The sequence below is a fragment of the Pelophylax lessonae genome, assembly GCF_965119305.1.
Source record: "Pelophylax lessonae genome assembly, chromosome: 7".
Classification (NCBI taxonomy): domain Eukaryota; kingdom Metazoa; phylum Chordata; class Amphibia; order Anura; family Ranidae; genus Pelophylax; species Pelophylax lessonae.
Window position 1 is genome coordinate 201,358,184 of NC_138774.1, and position 19,782 is coordinate 201,377,965.

At 41.4% G+C, this 19,782-nt stretch overlaps 1 protein-coding gene across 1 annotated transcript in view; it reads right to left on the reverse strand.

Annotated features, from left to right (window-relative positions):
• The window catches only part of LRSAM1 (leucine rich repeat and sterile alpha motif containing 1), a 116,824-nt gene that overhangs the window by 48,612 nt on the left and 48,430 nt on the right, over window positions 1-19,782 (reverse strand). The window contains exons 7-13 of the mRNA XM_082263002.1: window positions 17,066-17,150; window positions 12,649-12,770; window positions 11,681-11,771; window positions 9,997-10,127; window positions 6,506-6,535; window positions 6,207-6,329; window positions 3,345-3,484 (exon numbers count right to left, since the gene is read on the reverse strand). Coding sequence (XP_082119128.1) covers window positions 3,345-3,484; window positions 6,207-6,329; window positions 6,506-6,535; window positions 9,997-10,127; window positions 11,681-11,771; window positions 12,649-12,770; window positions 17,066-17,150 — 722 coding nt within the window. The remainder of the gene's footprint in view (window positions 1-3,344; window positions 3,485-6,206; window positions 6,330-6,505; window positions 6,536-9,996; window positions 10,128-11,680; window positions 11,772-12,648; window positions 12,771-17,065; window positions 17,151-19,782) is intronic.

Here is a 19,782-nt window from a genome sequence, read left to right on the forward strand (position 1 = left end):
CTCTCCCCTCCACTGAGGAAACTTCTTTCACAGACTACACTGTATGTAACATGCCCTGTGAATGGGGAAGAGTCTGATCGGTCACATGATTCTCTCCCCTATTCATAGATCATGTTCCAGGCAGTGTAATCAGTAAGAAAACTTCTCAGTGGAGGAGATCGCAAGAAGGGGCGTGTCCCTGTCAGATTATATTTAGTACAGCGGAGCCCAGAGACCCAAAGCACCAGATTTGCAGCAGCAGGAGGAGGACAGGGCAGCCATGCAGTGAAGATTTCTACAGAATCAAGCAGCCTGTACATATTGGAACATATTACATTACAGGTAGGTATTTAATTTAAACTAAAGCTGTAGAGAGAAAAAAAATTAACTAAACCCCAGCTTTAACAAGTACCTTAAGCCTTAAAATTGACCATTAACACTTTAAGCAGTATTAAACCCAAAACCAAAAATTTAATATATAACAGCTTTATCTACAACAATCATTAGATGTGGTGGTCGCATCAGTTCACTTTTCCTAGTTCTTTCTGTTTTCATCTGGTGATCAGGCCAGTAACACACCTCCTGTATTACAATGCCCTCACTCTGGATGAATGAGCACAGGGGCACCTTTGGACAACATCAATGTCAGTTTCGGGGGAGGAGAGTGTTCAAGGTACTAGCAGATTTAAATACACTAACAAATTGAAGCCAAACTCAAGCTAAAACTTTAGAAACAGTTACAGCAAACAGTTTTTAAAAATCTTTTGGGATAAAGGTTTTATATAAATAAAAGCTGACCATTGTAAGCACCTCTGTCAGTGTTAATCAGTTTGTCTCATCTTTGTAACTGATACATCTGCAGGAGAGAACAGATTTACTGGCTCGATCGCCAGATGAAAATAGAAGAAAGCCCAGAAAAAAGGAAAATTATTTATCTAAGAAATGACAAACTGCAATAAAATAAATGTTTGCTTTTCGGTTTAATACCATTTTAAAGCCTAAGGCTGGCCATACATTATACAATTTTCTTATACAATTTTCCTTTAGATTTACTAAAACCATATAATATGAGGTCAACCCTAAACTCTTTCAATTTGTATGCAATCAGGCAGGCCCTTGCACTACATAGTTGAAGGTAAGTCTATAGGAGCTTGAAAAGTGAAATTGTATAAAGTATGGCCAGCTGAAATGTAGACAAAATAAAAACACAAACATTTAAAAACTAAGCTCTGACACATTCTAGTAGTATAGAAGCCTGTCTGCTCCCTCCTGTCTCCAAAACATTACTGTTGGCTATCACTCTGATGATCTGCCTCACTTGAAAATAAGAATAAGTGGAAAGGGAGTGGGCAAACTTAAGCACATGCCGCCAAATCACGTACCTGTATGTGATTGGCTTCAAGTGGTTGTACCAGAGTGATGCCTGCAGCTGCAGGCATCCCACCAGTACCGTTTTTTAGAGCCGGCAGTCGGCTTTCTTGTAATAACAACCGATGTGGTTAAGCAATCGCTTGGCTGTAATTCCAAGCAGCGGGAGGGGACGCCCCCCTCCCACTGCTCGTCTGAGACCTGAGCCACATCATGTCAGCCAGCTGGTGGAAGACCCAAACAAAGCCAGAATCAGCTTTGATCGGGTCTCGGATGTAACACCATGGAAGCGACGTCACAATGTCAATTCCGGTTTACTTGGCAGCCAACGGCACTGGTTTTAAAAAATCCAAAGTATTCAAAAACGCTGATCTTGCCATTTTGAAAACTTTCAAGTGCAGAGGATGGGTTTGGGTTAGACCCTAGATCCCTACATAAAGAGTGCCTGTAGTTGCCTATTACTATCACAAGGGATGCTTACATTTCTTGTGACAGCAATAAAAGTGATCAGAAAATTTTTTCTATAAAAGGACAGTGTAAAAAAAAACAAAAAAACTTTAAAGCGCCCCATCCCTCCATGCTCATGCGCCAAAGCAAACCCATACGTAAGTTGCAACCGCAAAACAGTGTTCAAACCACACAAGTGATACTTTGAAGTTATTACATGGGAGGAATAGAATAATACCTCCCAGATTTTTTTCCCCAAGTCTCAGGGGTTTGCGTGGCACCAAAGTCCCTTTCCCAGTTAGAGCAGTAAGAGGGGATAGGCAAGTTGGAGTTGTTTAGTATGGAAGAATATAATAAAGAGATAAGACCTAGGGTTATGGGGGGCGTCCAGTTTCTGGTTTCAAATGCCGTCACGGTTGTTGACCAGTCATGGTTTTTTGTCAGGGACCCCACAGCAGGTGATGGATTTGGAGACAGTGGGATTTATTTTTAATCTGGGATGTCATATGTATCCTTGAGGTATTGAAAGGTGGCAACGCTTTTAGAGGACGATAAAGACCGAACTGTCGTTAAACTCTTGCTACACCACCAAAGGTAGCTCAAAGGACTCTCCAAAACCAGGGGAAATAAAGGGCAGTTAAATAATTTAAGAAGAGGGAGGTGCAGTGATATCAGTTGGGGTGAATTATTTATAGAGTCCCATACCACAAGGGTGTGGGACAGGACAGGGTTTAAAGGTTTAGGGTGTAGTTGAGGGGGGAGCCAGAGTAAAGAAGAGAGTGGGACCAGGTCAGTGTCTACTACATCATTAAGGGACCAGAGAGGTGCGGCTTTCCCTAAAAACAGTTGAGCAAGAGGAGCTATCTGAGCTGCTTTGTAAAAATAGGTGATGTTCGGCATCCCCAAGCCTTCCTGAGTTTTAGGTTTATAAAGTAGGTATCTGTTCAGTCTGGGTTTGACCAGGCACCATATAAACTTAAAGAGAAGGCGTTGCAGGGAGCGCAAGATATGTGGGCAGCAGTCATTTTAAGGGCTTGGCTGAAGTCTAGGGGTAGAGATAATGGTTAGGGTTAGAGTTCAGGGTTACTTTCCATGGTTGGGTAAAGTTTAAAGTGACAGTAAAGGCAGAAGGTTTTTTTTATCTTCAGGCATTCTATGGCATTAAGATAAAAAAACTTCTGTGTGCAGGCTGGGCAGAAAGTGTGGGCATAGTCAGGCACTCTTGATGAGTGCAAATGACAGCTCCCTCAGTTCTAATAACCCCCGCTGCACCCGAAGATTACGGCAGATAGGAGGGGGATCGATGGAGGAAAGTTTCAAGGAAACCAGTAGCCACTAGAGACACTCATAAAGAACACCCTAGCTCTAGGAGCTCCTGATAGATTAAAACAATATGCATTTGTAACGTTCTATGTGATTTCTTTCAGGTCACCCTGTCACTTGGAAAATTTTAATAAACGCCTCATTTTATTACAATATCATATCTCTAAATAAGACTTCTTGTTTGTTACCAGAAAAAAAAAAAAAAGACTTGGAATATGAGACCTGACCTGTGGTTTTCTTCCAGCAAGTTTGATATACGATGCGATATTCCCTTCTCCATATGCTTCAGCTGATCCTGCAACCTCTGACGTTCACACTGCAGCTGGCGGTGATGTTCATTGAGCCCCTTCTCTAACTTGGATTGCTCCTGGGAAACACAAATGCAAAGTTTAAATCCACCACTAGAGGGCCCTCATCCCTAACTTATACATAGCCTGAGATAGAAAAAAGGCAAAAAACGTATAAGTATTTAAACAAGGTATGCCAGGTGCACGTAAGAGAAGCAAATCAGTGTTCAAATCCAGTGAATTGTCCAATTCACTTCCAGTAAGCACTCTCTTACTTTAAATACTTTAAGTTGTCTCTCTCTGCAACAATACTTTAACACCTTCAAGGTGACTTATCATTAGGAACCCCGCCCCCTTCCTCCAGTATAATGTCACTTACTGTAAAAACAGCCCCAGTGGGTTCTGGGCATTGTTGTGGATGAAGCTGACCTGCCCTCTAGACCAGGGGGCCCCAAACTTTCTAAACAAAAGGGCCAGTTTATTGGTCTCCAGACTTTAGAGAGGCTGGGCTGTTGCTAGCAGGAGTGGAAATTTTCCTGTCATCAGTGAAAAGTAAACATCGTCACATTTGGTATTAGGGGGATGGAATAGTACCCCATCGTTGGTATCATAGGGAGGAATAGTGCTCCATTATTGGTGTAAGTGGGAGAATAGTGTCTCGTATTAATGGGAGGAATAGTGCCCCAAGGGCCAGGTAAAGGCAAGCAAAGGGCCGCATCTGGCCCCCAGACCGCAGTTTGAAAACCAATGCACTAGACAATGTTTTTTTGGAAAATAAGCGGGTGATAGTGGTAGGTCAGTGCAGCAGTATGCAGAGAGGTTAAGCACTGACCACCTGGGGTATAATTTAAGGTGGTAGTGTGTTTAGAGAGAGACTGCATGCAGACTGCTGAAGAAACCTCAAGGTCGGAGCTGACCCAAAATGTCTCATAAATAGCTAGGAGACTAACGTATTGTTGTGTACTGGATTGCGTAAACAGCCCGCGACAGAATCTTGTTTGGCTTGGTGTTTAAATCAATGGTGACCATAAAAACATGCAAACTTTTGGAAAACTGGAAACGTTGGGCATCTGGGCTACCTTTCTGCGGGCTACACATTTGAAGCTGACTCCTACAATATACAGTATCTCACATAAGTGAGTACATCCCTCACATTTTTGTAAATATTTTATTATATCTTTTCATGTGACAACACTGAAGAAATTAAAGTTTGCTACAATGTAAAGTAGTGAGTGGACAGCTTGTATAACAGCATACATTTGCTGTCCCCTTAAAATAACTCAACACACAGCCATTAATGTCTAAACTGCTGGCAACAAAAGTGAGTACACCTCTAAGTGAAAAAGTCCAAATTGGGCCCAAAGTGTCAATATTTTGTGTGGCCACCATTATTTTCCAGCACTGCCTTAACCCTCTTGGACATGGAGTTTACCAGAGCTTCACAGGTTGCCACCGGAGTCCTCTTCCACTCCTCCATGATGACATCACGGAGCTGGTGGATGTTAGAGACCTTGTGTTCCTCCACCTTCCATTTTGAGGATGCCCCACAGATGCTTAACAGGGTTTAGGTCTGGAGACATGCTTGGCCAGTCCATCACCTTTACCCTCAACTTCTTCAGCAATGCAGACCAATTTTATGCAGTGTGCGGCACATGGTCTGAGCACTGACAGGCTGACCCCCCAACCCTTCCCAAGGGCGGCACAGTCGTGTAGTGGTTAGCACTTTCACCTAGCAGCAAGAGGGTCGTTGGTTCGAATCCCAACCACAACACTACCTGCCTGTAGTTTGCATGTTCTCCCTGTGCCTGCGTGGGTTTCCTCCGGGTACTCCGGTTTCCTCCCTACTGGCCCTACTGTGTATGTATGTGAGTTAGGGACCTTAGATTGTAAGCTCCTTGATGGCAGGGACTGATGTGAATGTACAATGTATATGTAAAGCGCTACGTAAATTGACAGCGCTATACAAGTACCTGAAATAAATAAATAATAAATAACCTCTGCAGCAATGCTGGCAGCACTCATACGTATTTTTCCCAAAGACAACCTCTGGATATGACGCTGAGCATGTGCACTCAACTACTTTGGTTGACCATGGCGAGGCCTGTTATGAGTGGAACCTGTCCTGTACAACCGCTGTATAGCCTTGGCCACTGTGCTGCAGCTCAGTTTCAGGGTCTTCTTACAGCCTTATATAGGCCATCTTTATGTAGAGCAACAATTCTTTTTTTCAGATCCTCAGAGAGTTCTTTGCCATGAGGTGCCATATTGAACTTCCAGTGACCAGTATGAGAGAGTAAGAGCGATAATGCCAAATTTAACACACCTGCTCCCCATTTACACCTGAGACCTTGTAACACTAACGAGTCATGACACCGGGGAGGGAAAATGGATAAATGGGCCCAATTTGGACATGTTCACTTAGGGGTGTATTCACTTTTGTTGCCAGTGGTTTAAACATTAATGGATGTGTGTTGAGTTATTTTGAGGGGACAGCAAATTTACACTGTTATACAAGCTGTACACTTACTACTTCACATTATAGCAAAGTGTAATTTCTTCAGTGTTGTCGCATGAAAAGATATAATAAAATATTTACAAAACTGAGGGGTGTACTCACTTTTGTGAGATACTGTATACTGTATACTGTGTATATAAAACAGATATAAATCATTAGCTTAAAATGTATTTTAAAAAGTTAAATAAAAAAATATGACCCAAAATGATTTATAAACAGGTCCTCGCATAGGGAAGGTCAATGTGCAGAGGAACGTGCTTGTATGAGCTACAAACTGCTACACTCACCTCTTTGACTGTCTGTAACATCTCATCCTTCTGAGAATTGCTCTGCAACATAAGCTGAGCATGCTCTCTCTGGCCCAATTCCAAGCGACGTTCAAAATCCAGCTTTTCCAGCATTTTTTGTTCCTAAAGCAAATAAATTATTATAAGTGATAAACATAATCAGGAAATTGGTATGTTTTTACTGATTTTGCTATATTTTTTTTAAAAAGGTAAAAGTATTATGAAGGTTTTTATATAGTTTATGGAATGGTTTACATCAAACCCCATCCCTGAGGAACTAGATCGACAACAACATGTACCTTTCTCTTGTCGTATTCCGAAAACTTGTGCTGTAAAAAAAAAAAAAAAAAAAAAAAAAAAACAGAATAAGGCTTAGATCTTTCATATACATCCATTATAGCTTTCAACCTATTGTTATACCCAGCAGTAAAGCTAGTTTCCACTTTTTCCACAAGCAAACCTACAGTAAAATAATCCCACCCCAAAGACTACTCTGTCAACGTGGCCTCTTAAGATCATAAAAAGTAGAAGGCATTTAAATACTGCCAGAGCATTGATTGAGTGATAATTGATACAAAATTAATTTAGCATTTTTGATTTTACACAGTGGGGTTTATGATTTAGCACTTTAAGGATTGTAAGAGCATTTATCTAGGTATATGCATACCCATATATTCATACTTGCATTCAGCGCTGTCACTGCTCTGCCTATAAGCAAAAATGTAGACCTTACAGACTTTTCTCATAATATAGTTTTAATTATTGAACTTCAGCGGTTGTGTGGCTCATTTCTCTTAGCTGACAGAAAACCTTTACCGGCAGAAAAGCGGAGGCTGTCATTACTGACCTTCTTATGATCATGCTAGTTGCCTGGCTGTCATGACGATATAAGTTTATTTTTGAATCACTGATAAAGAACAAGTGTGCAGAACAAGAGTTCAGGCTTCACTGACTTATCTTGCTACACACTTGTTCTAGCTCAGTAATTTAAAAGGCACTGAAAGCCAAGAAGCTACAGCGTTCATGAGGGGGGTCAGCAAAGACAGCCTCTATAGTTACCTTAGTACATATTACTTAGTACAAGTTTCCTTTAATCCAATTATGACCAGAGATCACTGATGCCTAGTTGCCCACACCAAATTTAGCAGTGTCAGTATAGATCTTAATTTGATAAATAACTCTTTGACTAACTAACATAACTGAATAGTTTTTACAATGTTTTTAAGGACATACAAGACTTATTTGGTACACTATTTTAATAAATATTCATTTTTATTATAGGTTGCCATTTTTTATTTTCAATTCATTTTTTCATAATAATTGAATTGAATTGTGAAATGTTCCATCTGTTCCACGCTTCCTGCTTCAGCCAGCTTTGCAGCCAATCGCAAAGTGGGCCCTGTATTAAGGACTAACTGGCATATGGCTCGTTGTTCAAGCAAAATGTCCACACTAGCAGCCAGGACCCCTAATGCATCCTAGGACTTCCACAGTGGTTCTGAGTGCTCCTTGGTGTCATTTTTCTTCATGTAATCTTCAGTGCCCTAAGTGTATCCATCTCCTACGGTCCCTTTGCTGTATCTCATGTACCCGTTTCCAGTGTCCTTTCAGCCTCCAGGGACTCTGTGCACCTCAATCTGCCTCCTGTTCCAGTGTGACCCCATGCACTCCAACCAATATTCTGTTTCACTGACCTGTGCACTCCAGGCTCTAATGTTAAGATTCTTGTCTGTGTTCTGTTGCCCTTGGCAAACCTAACTGCCGTGGACTGTTACTTTCTACTGACCTATGTTGCTAAGATCCCTGTGCTGCTGGAAACTCTTTCCTGCATATTAGTTCTCAGTCTCCAGTAATTGCCTGCTGGGGTGAGTCAAAAGGCTGCAACCTGAAAGCTGTCAGCAGCAAGACCCATCACCCCTCGCAGGGTGCTTTGGGAAAACCAGGCGGCTACTAAAACTCTGCACCTCAGTCCTTCCAAGGGCCCTCACCTTCGCAAAACCTGCAGCATGCCTGGGTATGATCACGATGATTGGCTTTCATGGCGATCATCACATACACAGCTGTGTGTTCCTAGTTTGAACCTGGAACTTTAGTTAACATTCTCGCATCATGGATCATTGCAGCTGGGAAATGTAATAACCAAATTCAAAAAGCCATCTGGGTAATACACATAGACCCCCTTAAAGAATAAGTTTGGGATTACTAAAAAAAGAAAAAAAAAAAACATCCATACTTATCTCTATGATGCTGCAGCTGTCCCCTGCCAGCTCTAAGCCGATTGCTCAGTTCTCATTTAGCCCTGAGCGGAGAGCAGTGACTAATAGCCATTAGTCACTGCTCTCCGCTCTGTCACTCCATTACTCACTGGAGCATGGGGCTGCAGAGGGGACAGACACAGCTGGCTTATGAGAGCCAGAGCCAGCTATCAATCAGGTAACTGGGTAGATCCCGACAAAATGGTCAGATTCCTTCCAGAGCCTTTAGCGGCTCTGTGACGTCAGCCAACAGCAGATTTCGGTCCACTGTCGTTTGATCCAAGGTCTCAGCAGAGCACAAGTAAGTGCACTTCTGTGACCCAGAACAGAACAAAAAATGCTATGGCCATACTTCTCTTTTGAAAGTAGTGCAAAAATGCTGTAAAGGAAGAAGGGTAAGGATGCAGAGGGTCTCCTCAACTCTTACAGTGATAAAGATCCCTGCCCCTCTGTAACAGATCCCCAATACTTGGACCAAGTATTTCTTTCTTAGGTCTCCAGACTCTCACGTGATGCAGTGACCTGGCCCCTCAATTCCCCCCAAACATTAGCCTAAGCTCAATGAAGGGTAAAGCAAAAGACACTTTATTCACAAACTCACTTCCAATATATACAGTCTCATGAGTTTGATTTCATTATCATATGCAAACATAGTTAACATACCTTGGCCTTCTGGAAAGAGACAATAGGTTTATGAGACTGCAACATTATCATAATTAATTCAACAAACAACAAGCCCAAACATAGCCGAATACGCATTCCTAGAAGTGTGAACACACTCCAACTCTAAACAGATGAAAGCAGAAGACATAGGCTCTCAGACTGCCCATCTCCATTTTCAGCACACCTTATTATAACTTAGTGTCAAATTCACATCCCCCCAGTATACCATAGCTCAGTCTTATGTCATTAGCATCTGTTTAGTCTCTCATGGTGTGAAGTCCTTTGTTGTAATATGCAGCTTAGGCCCAAAGTCTGTGTCGCTTGGGGTGACAGGGACTTGAATTCAAAGTAACAGTACTCCAAGGGTCCCCCAGCATACACCCCCAACCAGAGCCGCGCTCCCCTACAAGCCAGGGCCATAGTCCGTGGGCAGGAGGCTGGCCTCCCAATTCCTCCAGTAACCCGTGACGAACGTCCCAGCAAATGGGGGTTTGTCACACCCTCATTTACAGCATTTTGTTTTCAAACTTTATAGTTGCACTCTAAACTGCAAGGTGCAAGGATAATAATTTGTAGCCTTCAAGTATTAACATGGTAATTCATTAAGTAGAATTCCAGCTTTACTATGATTTGAAATAGTTTATTTGGGCCAAGCTGGACTATTTCCTTTCTTTATATAACTGTGGCTGCTGTGTACACTGTAACATACTGTTGTAGCATTAGCTATATGCAGTAAGCGCCAATGTGTGCCTCAGACTTCCCGCCTGCTGCCAAAACAAAATCAAGCTTGATTTAATGAGTCTTCGCCATTCAGGAGAAGCCTTGTATTTTTATCATTAAGATTAGCTTGGCATACTCAGGACACAGCTGACCTGCCATTCGGACTCTTCCTTCAAAGACTTCAAAAAAGCGCCATCTACGGAATCTGTTCCTCCGTCACAAACATCATTCTCCAAAACAGAAAGCAGGTACTGCGATGGGGGGCAGTACACAATTCCAAGCTCTGAGAAAGAATCAGAAACACAGCTGTTTATGCGCAATAAAGATAATTATAGAATTATTTTAACTTTCCATATTCAGGATTTAAAAAGTCAGAAAAAAGGAAAAAAAAAAGAAACACGTGAAGCACAGCCTAGTTTGCCATAAATAAAACTATTCAGGAATGAGTACTTTAACCACCTCCTTCCCAAGCCTTTTCATACACTTCCCTCCTACATGTAAAAATCTACTTTTAGTTTCAGATCCTCCCCTCTCTGTCCTAGGCAGCCATCTCCGCCGGCAGGATCACTACCGACCTCCACGATGGGACCAGAGAGTCTGGGAGAGGCGGTGGCTGCGGCAGCAGGAGGGGGGTGGGACTCCCTTTCGCCACCAGTAGAAGTGATAGAGTGGCTAATTAGTCACTCAGATTACTTCTGCCTGAAAGGGGATCACTGGCTGCAAACAACGATACCAAGATGATGCCTGTAGAAGCAGGCATCATCCCGGTATAACCACTAAAACCCAAGGGCGTACGAGTATGTCCTTGGGTGGGAAATGGTTAAATTACCTGAATCTTGCCTTACTTTACCAGGAATAACTTTGTGTGATATGTAGGTTTATTCTCTCCTTATCAGGACAGAAATGTTTTAAAAAAGATTTCTTTATGTTTTATCATCACTAAGCTCAGTAATGAAACAAGAAAGCCTTACAACCTGACACATCTGCGTGAATAGTGAGAAAAAACAAGCTTAGAATTAAAGAAAATCTGAGGCTGCACTGCTATACCATTTCAAAAAGGTGGAGATTCAAATGTCTATTGGTGGCAGTTCTTACTAGCATGCACCGCATACTAGCACATTATGACAGACTTACCTAAAAGACAGACAGCGGCGCTCTGTCACCACTGACAGGGAATCCATCTTCACCTGGTCTCCAGCCCTTTGAATTGCAAAACCACATGCGCGCAGAAGTCTGCGGCACATCTCTCTCAATTGATAGCATGGCACCTATTGGGAGCGCTGTGCACATGTGCCTGTGACGTCACTGGCTGCTACACATGTAAATATCTCCTAAACGGTGCACATTTATGAGATATTTACTGTACCCACAGGTAATCCTTATTATAGGTTTACCTGTAGGTACAAAACAACAAAGGGAGTTTACTCCCACTTTTAAGTCTGGTTAAGCCTAGGTTAATATTGAATGCGGGCTTGAAAGCTGAACTCCCAAGATTTCAAACCGGCATTTCAGTCCGACACAGATGTCTATTGAAAATACCACCCCCCGAAGTTGCCAAAAGTAGTACAGAAACTACTTTTGGGAATCGGTGCGGCACTGCAAAGTCAGCTTCGCACCGATTCAGACGGTGCCATCGCCCCAGCAATTGGCTCTGATTTTACATGTCAAATGTGAACGTGGGCAGACTGGTCCATGGCTTGCCGCCATGTACCCTAGTACCAGCAGGAACATACACATTTGCAATGGTGTAGAATATCAGCTGCATTAATCAGGGAATGGAACATCAACTCTAAAATATACTGCAGGTGAAGGACTTGCTCAATAGTGGAAACTTACCCTTGCACAGGAATTGCTGAATAGCTTCTGTCCCCTCACTACACACGGATGCTGGAGGAAACACCATGACTGCCGCATCCAAAGACATGGTCTGTCAATATGGCACACATAATACATTAAGAATAAGATTCTTGAAACAATGTAATATATGGTATTTCTTTAAACAGAGAAGACATTTTTTCTCAGCCTTAGTACTAAATTGATACATTTATGTTCTTTTATTTAAAGCCAGACTCCAACTCTCTGCCTGGTTTTTAATGCGGTCTGTCTGCATACAAATTGAAAGTGTTTAGGTATGATCTCATATTATATGGTTTTGGTAAATCTAAAGGAAAATTGTACAAGAAAACTGTATAATGTATGGCCAGCCTTAGGCTAATGCCACAGCAAGGGACAGGATATTCATTATGTTAATCCAGTTATAGTTAAAGTACAACTAAAGTCTAAAAAGAAAAAAAAAAAAAAAAAAACAAATCGGGAGCAGGCAGGCTCTTTATTGCAGAAGAAACATGCAGAGCTTGATTTACTAAAACTGGAGAGTGCAAATTTTGGTTAAGCTCTGAATAGAAACTAATCAGCTTTCAGGTTTTATTGTAAAAGCTTAATTAAACAAGCTGAAGTTAGAAGCTGATTGGGTTCTATGCAGAGCTACACTAGATTTTGCACTCTCCAGTTTTAGTAAATCAACCCTGCAATGACTGTTCTGCAATAAAGTAAACCTACCTGTCTGATCACAGTCTTTTGTGACCTGTGTGATGGGAAGACTGCACTCCTACGCATGAATGGGAGTGCACCGGCCAATCAAGGTGGCCAAACACCAGCACCCGGAAGAAGCCAAAGAGAAGATACCGGCAAGGGACCTTGTGAGCGTCCGACTGCTGAAGCAAATTAGTAGTTTGAAGTTTAATTTTACTTTAATTCCCACCTGGTTTAGGGGTGAACACCATTTAACAGAAATCTTTGCTTACCTCTAAGGTGCGGACATTGGCCAGAGCTGGAGGCAGCTCATTCAGTCTGTTTTCCCTGATGTCTAAAGTGCGGAGGCAGCGCAGCCCACCTATTGTTGGTGGAAGAACCTTCAGTTTATTTGCTGGAGTAAAAGAGGAAAAAACAAAAAATTTAACATTAGTATGACACAAGGGACGTGTCCTTTACTGCAACTCCACTGTATCCTCCATGAATCCGTCAGCACATGCCCTCAAGGCTACCATTTTGTTAATTGTCAACAAAACTAAACCACACAGAAAGCACATATAGAGTTCAACTAGCCTGATGCCAGTCACATCAGATGGAGTGGAGAGGCCCCATAAAATAAACCCAACTGTCCACTGCAAACAGGGGTGAATGCATAAAGCCGCGCCCAAGGTAAGAAGAGCTAATTGAAGATTATTTTATCCAATGTGGCTCTTTCCCATTTACAACCATAAAAGGTTGCTAGCACATATAGAGCAGACACCCAGAGGTGTGGTAGAGTAACTTTAAAAGAGGAGAATGCCTCCTTACAATAATTACTAACAAAAAGAGATATACAGTAATCCCCCGCTACATCGCGGTTCAGTTTTTGCGGTCCCGGTAATTCGCGTTTTTTTTTGTAATGTTATTTTACTATATAAATCATTAAAAATGAAAGATTTTTGTGTTTTTCATAGCTCTTGCTCTGTCTCTAAGTATCTTTTATGTGTTTAAATGAGTTTCTATTGTTTTAAAAGTGTGTTTAAAGACCTTAAAATGCTTCTACACGTACAGTGACAGTAAAAAAATCATGCCTACAATGCATTTTAATAGGGTTTTTCTATTTCGCGGAATTTCACTTTTCGCGGCTGGGTCCGGAACGTAACCCCCGCAATGGAGGGGGGTTTACTGTATGGGTTTTCCATTACATTAATTTGATTTGAGATTTTTTACATACAATTGCTTCAGCTGTGCACAGATAGGCAGCAAGTAAACCCATTGATATGCTGCTGACCAGACATACGCAGAAGTGGGGGTTTGAGTTTCAAAATAACAAGTACATAAAAGGTGGGATCTCTAAAGGGAAATCTCTTCAATGTATACTAGTCTGAACACCCTTTAGAGTTACTAAAGCAAGCCATAGATTATACAATTTTTTTCCTTCCACCACGAGAGGATAGAAACAAAATTGCTCAATTGCTCAATTTGCTCAATTGCTCAATTTCCCCATTAATGCAGTCAGTGTTAATGGGGGGATTCCCTTCGACAGGGCTATTGTATCCTGCCGGTGGGGAGACTTCCCTGCCAGCAGAACACAATGATCTTTGCTGGCGGCTATAGCAACCGGCAGTGATCGCATGCAAAAAATCTGACAGGCAAGTTGTACCAAAGCTGATTGATGAATAGACTTCAGTACAACCAGCATGTCCATAGATGGATCGAATCTCAGCTAGTCCCTGCTGAACCGACCGAGATTCGATCCATCTATAGCTAGCTTTAAAGTGAGTGCCACACATCTATTTTACATGGAATGTTGGGATGGTTGCTTTAGTGTGACCACAAATGTTACAGGAGGTAAAGCAAATGAGTATGCTCAGTGATGGAAGGGATAACCGATAATAGACTCTCCGGCCTGACAGACAGGACGCAGATTTGCTATTCACAGAGTTATCAAGGTGCGGGACAGCTGCAAAGGCTATTAGTGCTTGTGTTGTTGAGCATTGCTTATATAATGCTATGGATAAATAAAGTTACTGGGACTGGTAAAGCTAGCAAGTAATATGATAATGCTGGAATTCTCAGTACATCTTGACCATTCAAAACAACTAATGTGGTTGGCATTGTGGAGATCAGAGAAAGAATACAACATAGATGCAAAACAGGTTCAGGAAGAGATGAATTATAATCCAGATTACGTAAAGAAAATTGCGATTAAATCCAAAAAGAAATTGTATATTTAAAAAAAGATGAACAAGCTTGCAAAATTGAAAAATGTGTAAGAGATGAGCAGGACCTTCCCGGGGGAAAGATCTTCACTTCACTTCTTCCTAAAGAATTAAGATCCTTCGGGGAATAGGTGATAAAAGAGGAATAATGATTACTGGACAACAGATTCTAGCTCTGATTCTAGAAATGGAGTCTTGCACAGACTCCAGCATAATAAATGGATGAGATGAGACTGCAGTATTGAATATATCGGGTTTTCACTTACTTAATGCATGGACTGATTTTCTAAATAAGGTTTTAAATTTTGCACTGATAAACAGTTATCCTGTGGGGAAAGAGTACATTTCTATGATGTACAAAGGAATATTAAAGTAGAACTTTATGGCATAAATAAAAAATGGGTGAACAGACAGGATTCTTAATGCAAAAGAGACATGCTATGCACTATATATTATAGATATTAATGCTACTCTCGTGTCAGATTGTGGGGTCTAGGTTGCCAGTCTCAAATATGCACCCGTATTCTGTTACATTATCAATAGTAGTCATTCTGGAGCCTGTGTAACCTCTAATGATCACTGTACACAAGCACTATTAATGCATTAAGATTGTTGTAAAATGTATATGGCTGATGACCCAATACATCTTTTATTAGATTTATTAGATGACCTAATGTGAAAAAAATTATGCAAGGATGATTTTTTTCAACAGGCAGTCACAGGTTTGAGAAGAGAGACAATGATAAATTATGGGATAAAACATATATTTATTTGAAAGCATGTAGCCAGGATATGGAGGGTTTAACAAAGCAGTACACAAAAAGAAACAGAGCAGGATTCTTTTTTTCTTTTCTTTTAAATTCTCTAGAATGGCAGAAAATTAAAACACTAAAAAAACTGGCATATAGCTCAGCAGGATGAAGCATTAAAGGACAGGGCAGAAAATTGTCCAGTGGTTGCATTTACGAAGCGCAAGACAATTAAGGATTATTTAGCGAGATGTAAATTTCAGCCTGAAAAAAAGAAAAACTTTTTTATCGGACATGTGCCGTAAAAGGGAATTATTGTTGTGGGTCTTGCACTGTATGCCCCTAAATGATGAAAATATATACAGTAAAGGTGGATTTCGGCAATACATTTACGAATTGATCGCTTGTCGCACAAAATATGTGATTTGTTGTATGATGTGCCCTTGTGGCTATTAGGTAAAACAATTAGCATGTTGAAGGGTCACATTCAAGAACATTTGAGATCAATTAGAACTGGAATAGGATCAGAAATACTTACTATTCATATTAAAGAAAGACATAATGGGGATGTAAAAGCAGTGAAAGTTATGGGATTTAAAATCATTAAATGGGGTATCATGGGGGTGATTGTGGGAAAATGCTTTCACAGGAGAGAAGCCAAATTAATCTAAGTTACTAATGCAAAAGGTCCTCGGACTAAATAAAATTATTGAATGTGCTTCTGTAATGATAATTTGGGGTGCTGGGCTATACATGCTTGCAGCAATGGTGACTATTGCTGCTGTATATGTGATTTATGGCAATGCTTGCAACAGTACCTGTAACAGTGCTTGCTGTGGCTGTATATGTGGCTGGTAACAGTGCTTGTGGCAGAGATGAGTTTACTTTAGGTTCACACCTATGCGTTTTAGCGGGCACAGCAGCCCATTTGGCACAAAACCAACAATGCGCATAACCAAAAAAAACACTATACCCATAGCGAAGCAAGGTGGTGGGCAGTATTATGCATTAGACCTATTTTTTCAGCTGGATCTGGAGTTTTAGTCAAGTTGGTGGGGCTTATAAACAGTTCCAAACATCGGTAAATTTTGGCACAAAAACCTTGAGACCTCTTCTAAAAAGCTAAAGAGATATTTCACCTTTCAGCACTACAACAACTCAAAGCATACCTCCAAACCAACAAAAGAATGCTTTCAGCAGAAGAAGATCAAAGTTTTGGAATGGCCCAGCCAGAATCCAAATCAAAAATCTAAGGGGTGACCTTAAAAGGGCTGTGACGTGCAGAGGAAAATGCCCTCGCGATCTGAAAGATTTGGAGGACTTTGCAAGGAAGTGGATAAAGATTCCCAAGGCAAGATGTGCCATGCTGATAGACTCATACCCCAAAAGACTTAATGCTGTCAAAATCAAAAGTTGCTTCAACAAAGTATTGGTGTGCATGCACTAATATTAGAAATGCACTGCAACTAGGTTGCATGGTACTTTTGTACCATGCGGTTCGGTGCAGGAAACACACATGGATTGTGGATTTCACTCACTGTGTTCTAGTGTGAATCGGGACTGAGTCTAAAAGGTGTGGCTTGCTAGAATGACATTCAAAATACAATCTAGGGGCGATTCTGCATATTCCAACTTCATGTCAAGGTTTGTACCATGGAGGGTTTAGAAAAAAAATTTCCCACAAACCTAAAAACTATTTACTTATCATAAGATCTTTTCAAGGTTTTAAAAAAACTTGCCTTTCACATTAAGGGTTTGAAGCTGGACGAGGTCCCCAATGGAGTCAGGGAGTGTCCTTAAGGCATTGCGTTCTACGTTCAGCACCTGCAAATGAAGGACATGAACATGAACAATGGCTTCCTAAACACAAGGCTAAAGCATCGTACACACTACTAATTTTTTTTTTTTTTGTTCAACTCCATGACAGCTTAGGTCGGAACTGCTGTACTAACAATCCAATGTCATTACAGCGATCTCCCCTGCTTAGCTGTTGTGTTCCGACAGGGGGACAGCCCCCCGCCAGCACTCTCAGCCACTGGCTGAGACCTCTAAATGGGAGCTGGTCGCCAGACATTTTTCAGTCATGAGCCTTCGATAGAAGCCAGCCGAATGGCCGGCTTCTGTCGGCCCGGCTGCCATACACGGGCCGAACATCGTCCGGTTTCTATTGAACCGGCTAATGCTGGCCAACATTTGGCCCGTGTGTACTAGGCTTAAGAAGTCAAAAGATGTAATCAATAAGCTGATTATTAATGTGAAAGATGAAGTCACCTAAAGCAACCAGAATTCTGACTTGTTGCCTTAAGTTACTGTGTTAGGCATATCCTCATTGTACCCAATGTCATTTGTTTTCTTTTTAACTCTTGTGGTACTTTGGTAAATGTGCCTTTTACAGTATTCAGCCTAGTTCATAAAATAACACCATCTATTTCCATGTAGCACACTTAAGGATAGCACTCCAGTGCCTTGAAAAGTTATTCATACCCCTTGAAATTTGCCACATTTTGTTCTTCATGTTACAACCAAAAACGTAAATGTATTTTATTGGGATTTTATGTGATAGACCGACACAAAGTGGCACATAATTGTGAAGTGGAAGGAAAATGGTTTTCAAAGTTTTTTACAACTAAATATGTGAAAAGTGTGGCGTGCATTTGTATTCAGCCCCCCTGAGTCAATACTTTGTAGAACCACCTTTCATTGCATTTACAGATACAAGTCTTTTTGGATATGTCTCTACCACCTTTGCACATCTAGAGAGCAAAACTTTTGCCCATTTTTCTTTGCAAAACAGCTCAAGCTCTGTCAGATTTGATGGAGAGTGTCGGAACAGCAGTTTTCAAGTTTTGACACAGATTCTCAATTGGATTTAGGTCTGAACTTTGACTGGGTCAAAGCATGACTATGCTTTGATCTAAACCATTCCATTGTAGCTTTGTATGTTTAGGGTCGTTGTCCTGCTGGAAGATGAACCTCCGCTCCAGTCTCAAGACTTTTGCCTATTCTAACAGGTTTTCTTCTAAGATTGCCCTGTATTTGGCTCCATCCATCCTCCCAACAAATCTGACCAGCTTCCCTGTCCCTGCTGAAGAAAAGAATCCCTAATACATGATGCTGCCACCATCATGTTTCACGGTGGGGATAATGTGTTCAGGGTGATGTGCAGTGTTCGTTTTACGTCACACATAGTGTTTTGCTTTTAAGTCAAAAAGTTCAATTTTGGTCACATCGGACCAGAGCACCTTCTTCCACATGTTTGTTGTGTCCCCCACATGGCTTCTTGCAAACTGCAAACAGGACTTCTTATGACTTTCTTTCAACAATGGCTTTCTTCTTGCCACTCTTCCATAAAGGTCAGATTTGTGGAGCGCACGACTAATAGTTGTCCTGTGCACAGATTGTCCTACCTGAGCCGTGCATCTCTGCAGGTCCTCCAGAGTTATCATGGGGCTGCTTCCCTGAATAATGCTCTCCTTGCGTGGCCTGTCAGTTTAGGTGGATGGCCATGTCTTGCTAGGTTTGCAGTTGTGCCATACCATTTTTCGATGATGGGTTGAACAGTGCTCTGTGAGATGTTCCAAGCATGGGAAACTAACCCTGCTTTAACCACTTGCCGACCGCCCCACACAGATTTACTGTGGCAGGGCGGCTTGGCTGCGCATAATCATGTAGATCTACGTCATTATGTGCATGCAGCGCGCCGCCGAGACCGTGGGAGGAGCGACGGCGATCGCCGCCAGCCTCCCACAATCGTCACAGAAACTGACAGAAGACCCGCCTGCTTATGTAAACAAAGCAGGGGAGTCACACAGGCAGAAAGAGATCATGAGTTTCAGCTAAGCTGAAACCCCAATCTCTCTGTGCCTGTCACAGAGCCCCCCCCCCAGTCAGTAAGCACATTTAGGCATATATTTAACCCTTTGATCACCCCCAGTGTTAACCCCTTCCCTGCCAGTGTCATTTATACAGTAACAGTACATATAATTTAGCACTGATTACTGTATTAATGTCATTGGTCCCCAAAAAGTGTAAAAAATGTCAGTTAGGGGTCCGATTTGCCTGCCGCAATGTCGCAGTGCCGCTAAAAATCCCTGATCGCCGCCATTACTAATAAAATAAATAAAAAGTCCAAAAATCTATCCCATAGTTTGTAAACGCTAAAACTTTTGCGCAAACCAATTAAAATACGCTTATTGGGATTTTTTTTTTTACCAAAATTATGTAGCAGAATACAAAATTGTCCTAAATTGATAAAAAAATAAGATTTTTTATTTTTTTATTGAGAAGGTTTATGGCACAAAGTAAAAAATACTGTGTTTTTTTTCAAAAGGGTCGCACAAAAATAAAAAGCGCAGAGGTGATCAAATACCACCAAAAGAAAGCCCTATTTGTGGAAAAAAAGGACATCAATTGTATTTGGGTACAGTTTCGCACAATCGCGCAATTTTTCGTTAAA